The following is a 17,312-nucleotide window of genomic DNA, read 5'->3' as shown; positions in this document are numbered from 1 at the left end:
AAAGGCCCTTGCCTATTGTCACTGGTATTCACATTCCAATGCCCCCTCTCCGTAAAGAGAGCTTTGCTACTACTCTTCCTCTCTTATACTCTAATAAAGTTTTGCCTGTTGCTCATTTTGTGTCCACCTCTTTATTCTTTGAATCGGTGAGAAAACAAATCCCTGAATCCTGGGTATTGATGTAAAAATCCCAGAACAGAAATCCCTGGAACACTTCACTAAAACAACACTGTTGTTTCCACCCACACCAGTTGAGGGAATCTGAGGGGGAGGGTAGCAGCAATGATTATTAATGCAAACTCCACACACGATTCTATGGGGAAGCATTTGGGAAGTGAGGAAGCAAAACACAGTAACCATGGGTATGGTTATTGTCCAGATTTAAATCCATGCCTTCACTGATCAGAGTTTCTGTAAATTTACACATTGTCCTCCATTTGCTTCACAGAAGGACACACGTTTACAAATGGAGCTTTCCCTGATACATGCGAATGAGCAAGTTTTGGGGTGATAGTGGGGTGGTCCAGAGCTGATGGTCAAGAAAGAATTCTTGAAGACATCTTTGGTGCACCCAGGTGATTTTATTCAAGTATGGGGACAGGGCCCATAATCAGGAAGAGGTGCCCTGGGACCCTGAAGAGACCCTGACTTTACACTTGGGAACTGGGGGAGGTGAAGTCAAGGAGTAGTTTCCAATGAGTTTTTTTCCTATGCTAATCAAGACTCACAGGATACCTAGACCTAGTTATTGTGAAGCTAAAGTTGTTTTTCCCTCTAGGAAAGCATTAACATTAAGACAGTAAAGAATTCCTGGAAAAACTTTTACTCCGCCTGTCTCAAGCAGTTGTCCATGGGCTGCAGGTTATAAGGAAATTTAATTTGATCTGCCATTTCCTTCAGTCTTTGTTTCCCTCATCACCTGCCAAATAATCATCCAAATAGGACATACTTTTCATACTCCCAATGGCCACAAACAAGAATTCAATTCGATTTGTTCATTATTTTCATTGACATTTGGTGTTACACTATTTTCTTTTTTAGCTATTCTAAAAAATAGTGTGGTTTCTCACAGTAAATATCAAGTGGTCTTAATACTGTTGCACTGGTGGCTCAAACAGAAATCGCTTAAAAGTATAAAGTTGAACAAAAATAAAAATGGCGGCATTAAACCATCAGCGACGCTTGATTTTTAACTAAGTAGGATTTTTCTTCTCTTGGGAAATCCTCCCTTCATCTCGTCTTAGCCTTAAATTTTTTTTTAAATATTTGAGAGAGAGAGACAGACAGACAGACAGAGAGGGCACATGAGTGGGGGAAGAGCAGAGGGAGACTGAGGATCTGACCCAGGTTCCACACTCACAGCAGAGAGCCTGATGTGGGGCTTGAACTCACAAATTGTGAGATCATGACCTGAGCCAAAGTGGGATGCCTAAATGACTGAGCCACCCAGGCGCCCCTCTTAGCCTTTTTAAAAAGAGAAACCCAGGACCACACTGAAAACATGATGAACAAGGATGGCAACACAAACACAGTAACTGTTGAAACCTGATTGTTCCTATATTTCCCTACAACCCCCCCAGCCCCTTCCTCTGGGTTGGCTTGCAGTTCTCAAGACCCTAACCTGCTGCAGCCTCCTTTACCTGGCAAAGCAAGAAAGCTGTTGTTCCTCTTTATCCCAAACTCTGTCTTCATATTATATTTTGGCTCTGAAGTACAGAGGTGAGTTTTCAGCAAGAGAGTGAATGTGTAGGAGAGGAAAATATTTTTCTTCACCTTTTCTCAGTTGTTTGGTAATTCCAATAATTAAGCTGACATAAGACAGTTCCACAAGAGAAAAATATTTAATTATAGGAACATCAGTGGTATGAGGCTCAAAGTCAGGCAGGCGATGCTTACATTCCATTGGGTCTTAAGGAGAGGGGATAGGCTTTAGAATTTCAAAAAGGGGGAAGTGCATTCACAGGAAAAAGGAAAGAGTAAATGTTTGCCAAACCAATGTTTGCTATGCTAGGCAGGTAATGCTTTATAAAAAGTTCCTGTCTGGTAATAGCTCTTTTCCAGGTAGAGGTCCCTCATCTAATTTATGGTTTGTCTAAAAGCCTCAGAAAACAGGCAAATCTTTCCCTTTGCAGCAACAGAATAATCCTAGAGGACATTTTAAGTTAAATGAGCCCCACACAGCAAAATACACACTGTAGGAAATCACATATATGTGGAATATATAAAAAGACAAAAATGTAGAAGATTAGCATATTTATTGCCAGGGGCTGAGGATGGGGAATTGTTCAGACATTGGATCAAATGATAAAAGGTATACTTACACAGGATGTGTAAGCACAGAACATGTACAGCATGGTGACTATATATATATATATATATATATATATATATATATATATATAGTATCTATATTTTAATTTTTTACGTTTATTTACTTTTGAGAGACAGACAGATCACAAGTGGGGGAGGGGCAGGGAGGGACTGAGACAAGGAATCCGAAGCAGGCCCCAGGCTCTGAGGTGTCAGCACAGAGTCCAATGTGGGGATTATACTGGCAAACTGGGAGATCATGACCTGTGCAGGAGTCACGTTTAACCCACTGAGCCCCCCAGGCACCCCTGATGGTGACTATATTTAATACTAGTGTATTATATATTAAAAAAAATTCTTTTTAACATTTATTCATCTTTGAGAGACAGAGAGAGACACAGTTTGAATGGGGAAGGGCCAGAGAGAGGGAGACACAGAATCTGAAGCAGGCTCCAGGCTCCGAGCTGTCAGCACAGAGCCCGACGCGGGGCTCAAACTCATGAACTGCAAGATCATGACCCGAGCCCAAGTCAGACACTCAACTGACTGAGCCATCCATGTGCCCCAATACTAGTGTATTATAAATGTGAAATTTGCTAGGAGAGACTATCATAAGTGTTCTCAACACACACACACACACATTTAACTATGGAAAGTGAGGTGTATGTTTATTAGATTGTTTTAGGCAATTACTTTCTAAGTGGGACACAAGGGTGCAGGAGCATTTGGCTCCAGGGGTCCCAGAAAGACCCAGTTGCCACTCGTGGCCGACCAAGTTAAAGGCAAGAAAGAGGACTTCCACTAACACAATTTTGATATCAAACTTTCTCATTGGGTGCTTTCCATCATGTGTCTCGTGGCTCAGGAAAAAGACTCAGGAGAACGGGAACTACCCCCTCCAGCCACAAGGAGTACCCTGAGTCAGAAAGACCCCACCTGTGATGGACTCCAAGACAACGATTTAAACTTCATTGCCTACCTGCAGGCACCCACTCACTTTTGCCCATCCTCCCCTGTCCCCGCCCCCGTTTCCCTTATATAAACCTGAAAGTGTTTCTAGCACATTGAAGATGGTCTTTGAGCCATCAGTCAGCTATCTTCCCAGTGTTGGCTTCCTTGAAATACCTTCTTTTCTTGTTTCATCACCTCTGCCTCTGGTTTTGTCAGTGGTGAGTGGCCAGAACTGGTCTGTTTGAGACCCCAGAGACAGGTGGTCTTGTGGGTCTCCCTTCATGTCAGTTACTCAGAGAGAGATCTGTGGTGGCAAAATCAGAAAGGGATTTTCTTCAGGGAGGTCAACAATGAGAAGGCAGTACACTAATATCTCAAACACTGTACTGGTTTCCAAACTGCTGAACATACTTCCAGGTTCATATAAGGAAAATGTAGGACAAAAGAAAGAGGGGAAGCTGGTTAAAGCAGGTATGAGGGGCCAGCTAGATGTCTGAGGCCAGATAATCCCCATGCATGCTTTTGGCTTCTGTAATCTTGCTTGCCTCTTGCATCTGCCAAATGCCAGCACAGTACAACCAAAAAGTGCCCTGCCCTTTTTTTCCTCAAACCCCCGTATTCCCACCCATAAAAAGAGACTGACACTAGGGCCACGGGTTCAGCCTTTGGAGGTGATACACTGGGCCAGCACCAGTGCAAAATAAACAGTCTTTCCTGATTCCCAAGTGTGTGTCGCTGGTCTCTTCCTGCACACCAAATATCTGCTGTACCATTTTTGGTGCATTGGACAGGAAGTTGACAGCTGCAATGACCTTTTGAGCCACCATGGTCAGAAACCAGTGGAGAGTCCACTCATGTGGGCTCCTGTGAGGGAAAGGAAGGCAGCCACTGGTGGTTTCACTGGACCCCAACCCTCGCTGGGCAGGACAATAGTCAGCCACTTCTGCACTCAAACGGATTCCAGGAGCAATCAGAAAATTCTGCCAGAATGGGACATCAAATGGGGTAAGTGTCCCCAGGACCCCAGGACCGAGTTCAGGCCCACCCTACAGGCAGAAGGGAAACTTGATCCCTTCCTGGGCAACATAGTTGCAGCTTAGAACAGGGAAATTCTGGGTTAAAGTTTGCAATCTGTCTGAATATGTGAGTGCCCTTGCTCCATGGTTTTGCTATGGATTCTGAGTGGGTCCTGCCCTGGGATTTTGTGGTGACTTCATACAGCTCTTAAGGCAGAATCAGGTCTGCAGATGCCAATCTGAATCAGGAGTTTATACTGACCTGCCAATGCTGAGAGGTATGTAAGTCCTGCGAGAGGAGCAGCCAGGAGCATGAAGCAACCTCTTCCCTCATGTTCGTCCTGCAATACTGTACATGGGACGGATCTGTCTAGGATACCAGGATAGGGGGAAATTCCTCAAAACTAACTGTTTTGGAGTATAAATTAAGAATTTTTAAAAGATAGGGGGCGCCTGGGTGGCGCAGTCGGTTAAGCGTCTGACTTCAGCCAGGTCACGATCTCGCGGTCCGTGAGTTCGAGCCCCGCGTCAGGCTCTGGGCTGATGACTCAGAGCCTGGAGCCTGTTTCCGATTCTGTGTCTCCCTCTCTCTCTGCCCCTCCCCCGTTCATGCTCTGTCTCTCTCTGTCTCAAAAATAAATAAAAAACGTTCAAAAAAAAAAAAATTTAAAAAAAAGAATTTTTAAAAGATATTTCCACGTGACTATGGGGTCAAATTTACCCTTGGGTAATTATGTACCTTCTGTGAATTAGAATGGCCTATGTTCATTCTGTGTAGGTTGGCCTCCTGAGGACACCCTAGATGTCCCCACAGTCTGACCTGTTTATAAAGTAGTCAGTGGAGATCCCGGCCACCCAAATCAATTCTCATATGTCAATCAGTGGCTGGAAATAGCCCAAATCAAGCCTCCTTGGGTCTGATTCTATGTTAATAGTAAGGGACAATGTAGAGTCTTAGCAGCACAGACCAAGAAGATGACCTCACAGCAGAAAAAAACCACCTCCTATCCTCTGTGAAAATTCCAGAGTCTTTCCAATTCTACCACCATATGCCCCCAGAGCCCCATCAATCCAAGAGAGGGAAACCTCGCCTGCCTGATAGTTCACCCCAGTCAGTCTCACTTCTGCCAGCAGCCAAGCTGCCCCAACATGGAACACCTGAACCAATAGGAAGACACCTTAGGTACATGGCTCAAGGTCCAAGGCCCCCAACAGCAATGCAGATGCCACTGCAGGAGACTATGACTCCCTAGAGAATAGGCCCTGACAGGACCCTACAAGAGGGGTGATCGGTTTTCTACTACCAACCATTCTCCCCTGCTGATCTCCTTAACTGGAAACACCACACACCGCCCTACTGTGAGAAATTGCAGGTGATCATAGATCTCCTGGAATCCATAATCCAGACTCACCACCCTTCCTGGGTCGACTGTAAGCAGCTTCTTCTTATCCTCTTCAACACAGAAGAGTGCCGATGAATTGTCACAGAAGCCAGAAAATGGCTCCAGACTCAGGCAATGGATGGACAACCGGATGTTGAGGCTTCAGCATGGGAGGCCATACCTGAGTGGAGCCCCATTGGGACCCCAACACAAAGGCAGGAAGGGTCAGATTAGAAAGATACTGACTTGCTTTCCTCCAGGGGGTAAAAACAGGGCCAAAAAGCCCAGCAACATGGCAAAGGTATCTGAGGTCCTACAAAAGCCAGAAGAGAGTCCAGGTGATTTTCATGAAAGATTATGTGAAGCCTTCAGAGTTTACACTGTATTCACCCCCCCAAAGTCAGCACATGGTCAATGCTGCCTTCATGGGACAGGCCCAAAGTGACATTAGACAGAAGCTCCAAAAATTAGAAGGGTTCACTGGAAAAAACACCATCAAACTATTGGAAACCGCCAACAAAGTTTTTGTAAATTGGGACTGAGCTGTCAGAAAGGAGGCACACCAAATGAAGCAAAAGGCAGCTCCTGGCCATGTCCTTGGGGCACCCACCCTCTCCAGAAGGGCCCCCATGGAAACCACGAAGGATTCAAAAACAAAAAACAAGGGTGCCACTGGGACCAGATCAATGTTCTTACTGCAAAGAATTTCAACACTGGAAAAATGCATGCCCCAACTACCAAAAAGGGAAACCAAAAACCTCCATTCCACCGAGCCGCTACCAACCAGAACCACCTGAGGCTGACCTGATCAGACTAGCAGGACTAGACTCTGATTAGAAAAGACTGGGCTCTATCCAACTTGGCCCCCGTGAGCCCATGGTCAAGACAAAGGTGGGGGGCCAAACAATAGACTTCATGGTAGACACTGGGGCCAAACACTTTGCGGTAACACACAAGGTGGCACCCCTGTCAGGTCAAGAAGTCACCACTGTAGAGCCACAGGGGCATAAACCTGAAGGCCATTTTGTGGTCCATGACTGTGCCAGCTGCAGGGCCACCAAATAGCTCATGACTTCCTGTATCTACCCGGCTGCCCAGTCTGTTAGGTACACTTGCTAGCCAATTTGGGTGCATAAATAGCCTTCACCTCAGATGGATAGATGCAATTATGCCTAAATGAAAAGGCCCAACCCATGATTTTGTCCCTGACAATTCCATGGGAAGAGGAATAGAAATTAAATACTTCCCTTCCTGGTGAGCCAACAGTGGCCCCCTGAGCTAGAAGCTGAATTTCCTTCAGTTTGGGCAGAAGGAAACCCCCCTAGCCTGGCATAAAAACCACCCCCCAATAGTAATTGACCTAAAGCCTGGGGCCACACCTGTCAAAATATGCTGATATTTTGGGAGTCATGCCTGAGAATTCAGACACACTTCGACAGGCTATGCAAATGGGGACTTCTAAAATGATGCCAGTCCCCATGGAATACTCCCCTGCTGTCCATGAAAAAGCCTGGGACAAATGATTACCGCCCTCTACAGGATTTAAGAACCATTAATGAAGCAGTCGTCACACTGCATTCAGCAATGCCTAACCCATACAGTCTCCTAGGACTCATACTCTCTGAAGCAGGATGAATCACACGTCTATAAGGGTTATGAGTCTCATAAGATGCCAGAGGGCAATACTTGCTACTGCATGCTCGGATGATAGATTATCAGGGACTGCTATGTGAGAACCCATGAGTAAGATTGGAAGCGGTAAAAACTCTAAACCCTGCCACTTTCTTGCCTGCAGTGGCAGGGTTCCCAGAGCATGATTATCTAGAAGTCATTGATGAAGTCTATTCTAGCCAACCAGACCTATCAGTCAGGCCCTTACAAAATCCTGACCTCATCCTGTACACCAACGGCAGCAGCTTCATGAAGGGAAAAGATAGGCTGGTTATGAAGTAGTCTCTTTTTGAGGTGATAGAAGCAAAGGCCCTGCCACAAGGATGGTCAGTCCAAAGAGCAGAACTGTGGGCCCTAATAAGAGCACTAGACTCAGTGAAGACAAATGGGCCAACATATACAGTGATTCACACTATGCCTATGCCACTCTACATATATATGGGGTTCTGTAAGAGGAGACAGGACTTTTGACTGAAGGAGGAAAAGAAAGAAAAAATCAGGAAGAAATCCAAATACTGTTAAAGGCAGTCTGGGAACCCAGTTAAGTAGTAGTCATTCACTGCAAGGGACACCAAAGGGGAAAGGACCCAGTGTTAAAAGGTAACCAAAGGGCTGACACCACAGCTAAACAAGCAGTGGGAAAACAAACAACACACTCAAAAATCATCCTGGCCCTGGAGCTGCCAAGTTCCCCAAGGTACACAGTCCAAGAAACAAAATGGGAAAAACAGGAAAAAGGAGGCCAGACAAAAGAAGGATGATGGGTACTTCTAGACCAAAGAGTCTATATACAGGAGCAGCTAGCCCACCAGGTGGTTCTACAATAGCATGAGCTCACATAACTAGGAAAATCTGTCCATGAAACCTTAGTGAGCATTTACTATGTAACTGCTCAACTCCCATCCCTCTGTGCCTCAATCCCTCAATGCTGCCTCCTCTGAGCTCAAAATAATGGCAAACAAGGCACCACTGGGCCCATGGGAATCCAACGCTGAGGTCAGGCATCCTTTGAAGATTTAGAACTAGAGTTGACCAAAATAAGGCCCTAGAGCATCTAAGTATCTTTTGGTATTCATCTACATGTTTTCAGGCTGAATTGAAGCCTATCCTACATGCACCAAAAAGCCAAGAGAATTAACCAAGGGCTTGCTAAGGAAAATCATTTCCAGACATGGAATGCTGGGAACCAAAGGCTAAGACAATGGTCTGGCTTTTGTGGCTGAGGTGGTGCAACAAGTATGCAAAACCTTAGGTAACCAATGGAACTTACATGCAGTCTACTGACCCCAGAGTTCAGGGAAAGTGGAACATATGAACAAGACCTTTAAATCAGTCATGGTAAAAGTATGTCAGGAAGCTAACTTGCCCTGGCCGGATATACTACTCCTGGCTCTTCTCTGGATATGCTCTACACTTAGGGCAAAAATAGGGTTCGCCCCATTTGATATCCTATATGGAAGACCCCCTCCACTAGTCAAATCCAAGGGGGACTTGACAGAGCTAGGGAATTTGGAAATACAAAACAACTACAAGGATTAGGAAAAACTGTATTTGAGATACATAGATGGGTGAAAGATAGGATACTTATTTCCCTAGGAATAACTGTACACCCTCACAAACCTGGGGATCAGGTTTGGATGAAAGATTGGAAAAGGGAACCACTCAAACCTATCTAGAAGGGACCCTATTTAGTTGTGCCAACCACACAGCCCTCAAGGTTGCAGGACTAACCACCTGGATATATCATTCTGGACTAAGGACAGTCCACCTGATACCTGATAGCCACTTTGAAGGGAAAGGAATTGCTAACCAGCATAATTCTCTACAGATCACTCTTAAGAAGATGGCAGATGATAAGTGGCCTGCAGCTAACGCCTGAGAACTGTTACCAGCGGCTTGAGGAAATCACCAAGCAACTTAAATGAACTACAATAAATCATTCTCTCTCAAATTCCATGGTCATCCCCAGTGTGCTTCTTTTTCCATACTTGTTGTTATACCCTTTGCTGTAGGGCTTACCCAAGTTACTCCTGTAGACTGGCACCTCAGTCACAAACTCTATTAGCCTCCCTCTGCTTACTAGTGTCAGAATACCTTATTCTCCTTAGATGTATATGATCTGAGTTGTAGCTGGTGTCCTTATCTGCATGGTTGTTCTCTGCCCTCAAAACTGTCTCCTACCCCAGCTGGACTAATCCTGGCACTAAACCTTGCCTCCTTACTTACACCTTCCTGTAAGTGTCTATCACATGACCTCCTCCCTTACCCCTGCCCTGAGTCACCTAAAATAGTTCTTAGGACAGGGACACACACACACACACACACACACACACACACACACACACACACACACACGACATTCATCACATACACATATCAACATCCAAGATGTTATCAATCTGCCTCACTCTGTTCCTATGGCAGAAAAACTTACTGACAAGAATTAAAGCAAGACACCTTTGGCAGGGAACAACATGGCATGGAACCTCAGATAAATATGCATGCTGGGCACAACAAACCCACTTGGGATTGTCTGATGGAGGGGGGGGTCCAAGAAGAGGCCTGTAACCAGGCAACCCAAGAGGCAGTTCAAAATTCCATTAAGAACATTTCTGGAAGTCTGCCCAGGAGACTCAAACGTCCAAAACTGAGACACAATGGGCCTTATGTCTGTAACTGATAGCAGATTCTAAATTCAACTGATCACCTACCCAATTCCTCTAACCTTAAGCGAGCCAAAGACTGTTGGCTTTGCCTCTCTCTATCCCCCTTATGTTATGAGGCTACCTCGGTTCCAGAGAGTGTAACCAATATGGTTATCCCTGCAACATGTCAAGAGATAACATAACTGTCACAGTAGACCCCATGGTTACTGATATAAAACTAATAGGGCAGGCCTCCTTATGTTTTAAGGACCAACAAGGAACAACCGCTGTAGGTAAATTAACTAAAAACCAATGCAACCAAACTGAGATATACAATCAAATAGGTAAAAAACAAGAGTCACCCTGGTGCCTTCCCTCTGCAGGAATCTCTTTTGTTTGTGACTAATGCTTCTTTGTGCCTGGCTGCTAACTAGATGGGAATTTGTGCCTTTGCATTCCCACCCCCCAAATATTCTCGCTAACAACCAATCTCTTATACTTCCCTTGGTTCCACATACCCAGTCTAAACAAGCTATCCAAGAACTACCTCTATTAATTGGGTGGGGAATCACCACCGGAGTAACTGGTAGAGTTGGAGGAGGAGCCTCACATATTTCCATTTACCAAAAACTATCCCAAGATCTGACAGATGACATAGAACAACTTGCAAACTCCCTGGTAACCCTACAAAACCAGGTGGATTCTTTAGCAGTATTACAAAATAGAAGAGAGTTAGACTTGTTAACTCTGAGAAGGGGGAAATAAGTCTCTTCCTAAATGAGGAATAATGCTTCTATGTTAACCATTCAGGGATAGTTAGAGGTATAGCCCAACAACTAAGGGAGTGGATCCTCAAACAGAGGCAAGAATTAGCAGATTCATGGAACTCTTGGAGCAACATATAGAATTGGGCATCCTGGCTCCTCCCTCTAGCTAGTTCTCTCCTAATGCAGTTCATACCCCTCCCGTTTGGTCCTTGTATTCTTAATATGCTAACCAGGATTGTTTCCTCTCTCCTAGAAGTGATAAAAGTCCAGATGATGCTCCAGTTGGACCATTCCAGCTGCCGTTACTCTCCTTTGGATGGTGAAGAACCCTAGCTGTCACATTCCTCACTTCAACGTCCCTGTCCACTAGGAAGAAGCCAGAATAGTCTTCACCCCTCCTCCAATTCCAGAAAAGGGTTCTCTGGCCCCCACAAACTGATTTTCTCTAAGTCTGCTATAGCAACTTGAGGATCAAAATTGGGGAATGAGAATGAAAGCTGGTAAAAGCAGATAAAAGGGGGCAGCCAGATGTCCAAGCTGGATACTCCCCTTACATGCTTTTGGCTTCTGTCATCTTGCTTGCCTCCTTCATATGCCAACTGCCCATGTAGCACAACCAATTAGTGCCCCCCTTTCCACGTTTTTTCTCGAGCCCCTGCAATCCCATCCATAAAGAGAGACTCACACCAGGGCTATGGTTCAGCCTTTGGAGGTGACTCTGCTGGGCCAGCACTGGTGTGAAATAAACAGTCTCTCCTGATTCCCCAAGTGTGTGTCACTTGTCTCTTCCTGGTCACCGAGTATTTGCTGTAACAAAAGGTAGTGGCACGTACAGGTGGTGGTGAAGATCAAGCCAATCACTCTATTGCTGTCAGACATGTGGGGTCCTGCTGGTCCAGGGCAGGCCTTCTTGCTGGAGGGGATAGTTTCCTTTTCCATCATGGGATGCTTTGCCTGCTGGGGCTTCTGCCTGACCTAAAGATGAGCTGGAAAAAAGAACTGAATCAGGAAGTATAGATAAAGGTTAAACTAGAGACAGTCGAAGGCACTCCTGGGTCTTTTTTCATCTCACAACATATATGTGTTGTTTTTTAAAATGTTAACTAGTAGACATTCAGAAACAGAAAACAAGGTGATGGATGGGTTGGCTTTTGAAGCTCCCATGGAACAAGAATGTCCTGTCTCATTTTGAGGGGAGTAAGAATCCCTGTCCCTTTCAGGTCATTCTGGGTGGACTAAGTATCAAATTGACATGACACAGATGAATGGGAGAGAATCAAACTTAATAGCATAATTATAAGGAAGCCACACACACACACACACACACACACACACACACACACACACACACACACACAAAGACATCCCAAAGGCAAGCAGGCAAAATGAGGTATCTCTCTCATCCTGAACCAAGTAGAAGGGAGCAGGAGTCTGGGATTTCAACATAAAAAAATGTAATTCATAGTGTGAGAGGAGACAAGCAGGTGTTTGAGAAAGAGGTTTAGGACAGGTGCCCCTTAACCCCACCCAGAATGTGCCAATTTGGCATGTCGATTATTCTGAGCTGAAAACACATGAGTCCCTATGGTCTCAAGATACAGGTTTGTCCCCCCCTTAACCACACAGAACAATCTAAGTTGAAGGTCTTTCCAGAATAAAGGGTATTAACAAATTTTCTGAGTGATTCTTCTGTATGGTAGGGCTCATGTTTATCACCAAACCTCTGTTCTTCCTATCACCCTGTGAATTACATTTCTTTGTTCTGAAATTCCAGACCTCTACTCCCTTCTTGACAATCCAGAGGCCCATATATACCTCATTTTGCCTGTCTTTAAAATTTCCATGTCGGGGCGCCTGGGTGGCTCAGTCAGTTAAGCGTCTGATTTCAGCTCAGGTCATGATCTCACAGTCCGTGAGTTCGAGCCCCACGTCGGGCTCTGTGCTGACAGCTCAGAGCCTGGAGCCTGCTTCAAATTCTGTGTCCCTCTCTCCCTGCCCCTCCCCTGCTCATGCTCTGTCTCTCTCTGTCTCAAAAATAAATAAAAATATTTTAAAAAAAATTTCCATGTCTCTGTGGATTCATTGTACATATGGCATTCCACTTGATTTTCTCCTGTTAATCTCTTCTGTCAATTTGATTCTTAGTCAAGTTAGAAAGACCCTTGAAGGAGACATGTGTTATTACTTCCTGACATTGGTAATTAGATGTTTGGTCTGCTGGATCTATGGATCACTCAGATAAAGTTTATTTCCTATAATAACCCTTATTTTGAAAAGGGCACCCAATTTAGATTCCTCTATGTAGTTAAGGGAGGAACCAAAATTTCCTGGAGCCCAGTGTCTTGATTGTCTTCAGCTCCAAATAATGCACATGCCCAACTGGCACATACTGGCAGGGCCTATCCCAACCCCTTCCAAAGCACAGAATTTGGTAAGACAGAAATGAAAGCACTAAAACATACAGTCTTTGCTTCCACGTATATCTGATTTGAGGTTTCAACAAAACATTAGCACCTAATGTTTGAGAACCTGTTTAAGAAGTGGGAGGAGGAGTGATCCAAACCTCCGGTGATTATCAACTGCTATTTTGGATCACACCCTTGTGGAGGGAAAAATAATTAAATTTAGTGAAATATTAAGAATTCTTTAATTCTATAATATTAATGTGTCATTGTTAGTTGTAGGTTTCATCAAAAGTACCAGAGTAATATCCATTGTCAACAACAAGGGAACAGGGTGAGGAGTAGATGAGTACTCTGTGTCCTCTCTGCCACACTTCTGCAAGTATTAATTACATAATAAAAATTCACATTAAAATTGTAACTCTATGGGGGCTCCTGGGTTGCCCAGTCTTTAAGTCTGTGAGTCTTGATTTCAGCTCAGGTCACAATTTCATGGTTCATGAAATCGAGCCCACATTCTCCACAGTTGTTGGGTTTCTCTCCAAATCATATTCTCCTCCGTCATATTCCCTGCAGTTGTTGGGTTTCTCTCAAATTATATATACTCTGATGTCAAGGAAATTCTGAGGAATATTTAAAGAATTCAGCCAATTCTTTACATCTGTAAGGTTTCTTCCCAGTACGAAATGTCTGATGCCCAGGAAGACTTCAACTCCAGGTATAGACTTTGCCACATTCTTTACTTTTGTAAAGTTTTTCTCCAGTATACACTCTGTGAGGTGAAAAACAAAAACAAAAATAAAAAAACCTGAGTACTGGTTAACAGCATTGCCACATTCTTTATAGGTAAGGTTTCTTCTCTGGATGAAAATTCTTCCTTTAGCAAGTTTTGAAGACTGCTTAAAAACTTTACCAAACTTACTACATTTGTAAGTGTCCTCTCCAGCAAGGAAACAGTGACATTTAAGAAAATTTGAGGTTGGATAAAAGACTTTCCCACATTTCTTTCTTTTAAACTTATTCTATTGAAACTGAGCTCTCTGCTATTTATTCAGATTTGATACATGGTTAACCTTTTCCCCAGATTCACTGTATTGTTATGTTTTGTCTCCATGGTAAACACATTGGTAATTATTAAATACACAGTCCTTACTAAACATCTTCCCGAATTCACAACACATGAAAAGTTGCTCCAAATTCAGGATTATATGGTACTATTGAACAGTGATGTTTGGATAAAATCCTTTCCATAATTATCAAAATTAGAACTTTGGAACAAAGAGGAATTATTTGTTCATGAAAGGATAATAACCCCTCAAAAAAGAACACCCCAGGGTCGCCTGGGTGGCTCAGTCGGTTAAGCGGCCGACTTCAGCTCAGGTCATTATCTTTTGGTCCGTGGGCTCGAGCTCCACGTCAGGCTCTGTGCTGACAGCTCAGAGCCTGGAGCCCGTTTCAGATTCTGTGTCTCCCTCTCTCTGACCCTCCCCTGTTCATGCTCTGTCTCTCCCTGTCTCAAAAATAAATAAAATGTTAAAAAAAAATTTAAAAAAGAACACCCCAAATTGATCATATTTAGACATTTAATCTTCATTTTTAATTTTCTAAAATCTAAAACTGTTGGAATAATTTATCCAATAATATATTTGAAATGATTGGAACTACTACTTTTGGCACACACTCATTGAATTTCTAGATTTCCCAAATTTCCTATCAGAGCATATGTATGTAAAAAAATGGACTTTGGTCTCTATGTTCATAACGACATTGTTCCACAAACATAGCTGTCTTAAAGTGGGGTTACCCCCCAAAAGTTTTATATCCTTGTTCTCTTTTTAAGGTTTATTTATTTATCTATCTATCCATTCAATCATTCTTTCATTCATTCATAAACATAGGCAGGGAGGGACACAGAAAGAAGAGAGACAGAGAATCTCAAGCAGGCTGCACACTCTCAGTGCACAGCCAAACTTGGGGCTCAAACTCACAAAACCGTGAGATCATGGCCTGAAGCAAAGTCAAGAGTGGGAAGCTTAACTGACTGATCCAGCCAGGTGCCCCTCCTCAATCTCTTTAGTCAGTAAACATTCTATTGTGGGTAAATAACCCAGTTTGGTTCTATCCATCATAATATTCCTTCTGCTCTTCCTTCTCTCCTTCACCTTCCCAATCTTCCACTAACAGTGAATACTCAAAAGTCACAGTTACCATATCTTCCCAATAGCACCCCATGGAAAGAATCTCCTTGGCTTATCTTTGTCAACAAGCCCAAGGTGTCATCAAAAGGCATAACTGAAAGATACCAAGTAAATGATCCCACAACTGCACTTGCATCAATATACTATAAGGTGCTAATGCAAAAACTTAATACCCATCACCAGACATCAGCAGACTTGAGAAATAGGAGGCACAGAGACTTTGCTCCTCGAAGCAGAAACAGACTGACCCAACTGCCCTTTCAAGTGCCCCAGAATCCGGTTGGGAGAAGAAAGCACTCCCAGGCAAGGACAAACTGAAGAAGACTCACATCAAAGAGGGAAGAAAAGTTAGTGACACTTTCCCCCAGTAGCTCTTCACTCTACCTGGGACTCCATGGCAAGATTATGAGAAAATGCTCAACTCTGCATAGGAAATAAGACATGAGTGACCTGTGTAAAGATCTGGCTCTTTTGTAGCTACCTGAGGGGACTGGATCCTGTCATACAGGATACTGAGGGCTCAAGGAATGAAGCATATTATTAAAGCATTGTGCTGGCTGCTCAGAAAAAAAAGCTGAGTATTTCTTCAAACACTAGCGACTGCAGAACTTAAACCAAACATCAAGGAGAGAGAGATGTATCATGTGTTCTAATTAAGACCCAACACACACTTTCTTAACTGGGAAATTACAAAAGCTCAGGCTTCATACATCTTCAGAATGTTTCACAGGACCCAGGATTTACTAGCACAGCTGTGTTTTCTGTTTTCATTTACAAAGCAAGTTCACAAAGCCTGGGACCAGAGGCTGGTTTTTAAATTCCAAACACTCAGTGAAAGATCACAAAGCATACGAGGAAACAGAAAAATGTGTTACGGGGCACCTGGGTGGCTCAGTCAGTTGAGCATCCAGCTTCGGCTCAGGTCATGATCTCACGGTTTGTGAGTTCGAGCCCTACGTCGGGCTTTGTGTTGACGGCTCAGAGCCTGGAGCCTGTTTCAGATTCTGTGTCTCCCTCTCTCTCAGCTCCTCCCCTGCTTATGCTCTCGCTCGCTCGTGTGCGCTCTCTCTCTCAAAAATAAATAAATAAACATTTTAAAAAATTTTTTAAAAAAGGAAAAATGTTTTACAATTGAAGGAACAAAATAAAACTCTAAAACTTACCATTAATTGTTACATAACTATTCATTACCTGACAAAGAACTCAATCATCATAACCATGATCATAGAGGAAGAAGAGAGAACAGATGGGGCACTAAATGATACCAGAAAAACTATGTATGGCCAAATAAAAATTCAAACCAACAGAAAGTGTTGAAAAAATAAAACAAAATTTAGGAGTTAAACAGTCCAGTAAATGTATTTTGAAAACCAGTAGAAGGGGTGGCAGTGCTTAGCTGACTTAGTTGGTAAAGCATGCAACTCTTCTCAGGGTTCTTGGTTTGAGCCCCATGTTGGGTGTAAAAATTAGTTAAAAAATTAAATATATTTATTTAAAGAAGAAAAAGTAGTAAAGGGTTAAGAAAAGACTTGATCAAGCAGAAAAAAAAAGAAACAACTTAAAGACCACTTGTTTTGAATTAATCACTGAGGGAACAAATTACAGTTGGAATAGAACAGAGTCCAAGGGACTTCTGGGACACCAGAAGTAAATCAATATACATAAGGGGAACCCATATGAAAACAGAGTCAAAGGGGACAGAGAGCTAACATGAAAAACTAATGGCTCATAATTCCCACATTGGTGGAAAGAAACAAACATGCAAGAATTTCAGTGAATTATTAACACAGGATGAATGCCAATTCTTAAACAAAATGACACACTATAATTAACGGATCATAAATCACAGGTGAACAGAAAACTTTGAAACACTAGGAGAAAAGCAACACATCTTGTGCAGCAGATCCACTGTAAGTTAGTAGTGGTTTCTCAACACATCTTATAGGAAGTAGGCATAGGATGATACATTC

General features: G+C 43.3%; 1 protein-coding gene across 2 annotated transcripts in view; it reads right to left on the bottom strand.

Annotated features, from left to right (window-relative positions):
• The window catches only part of LOC105259655 (zinc finger protein 420-like), a 125,404-nt gene that overhangs the window by 82,295 nt on the left and 25,797 nt on the right, over positions 1–17,312 (bottom strand). For both annotated transcript variants that reach the window (XM_045046183.1, XM_045046184.1), the window contains exons 4-5: positions 13,804–13,916; positions 11,576–11,728 (exon numbers count right to left, since the gene is read on the bottom strand). In XM_045046183.1, the coding sequence (XP_044902118.1) occupies positions 11,576–11,684 (109 nt within the window). In that variant the 5' untranslated portion in view covers positions 11,685–11,728; positions 13,804–13,916. The remainder of the gene's footprint in view (positions 1–11,575; positions 11,729–13,803; positions 13,917–17,312) is intronic.

This window comes from Felis catus, chromosome E2 (genome assembly GCF_018350175.1).
Source record: "Felis catus isolate Fca126 chromosome E2, F.catus_Fca126_mat1.0, whole genome shotgun sequence".
NCBI classification, from domain to species: domain Eukaryota; kingdom Metazoa; phylum Chordata; class Mammalia; order Carnivora; family Felidae; genus Felis; species Felis catus.
The sequence above is the reverse complement of the archived record's forward strand: the minus strand, read 5'-3'. Positions and strand labels throughout refer to the sequence as shown.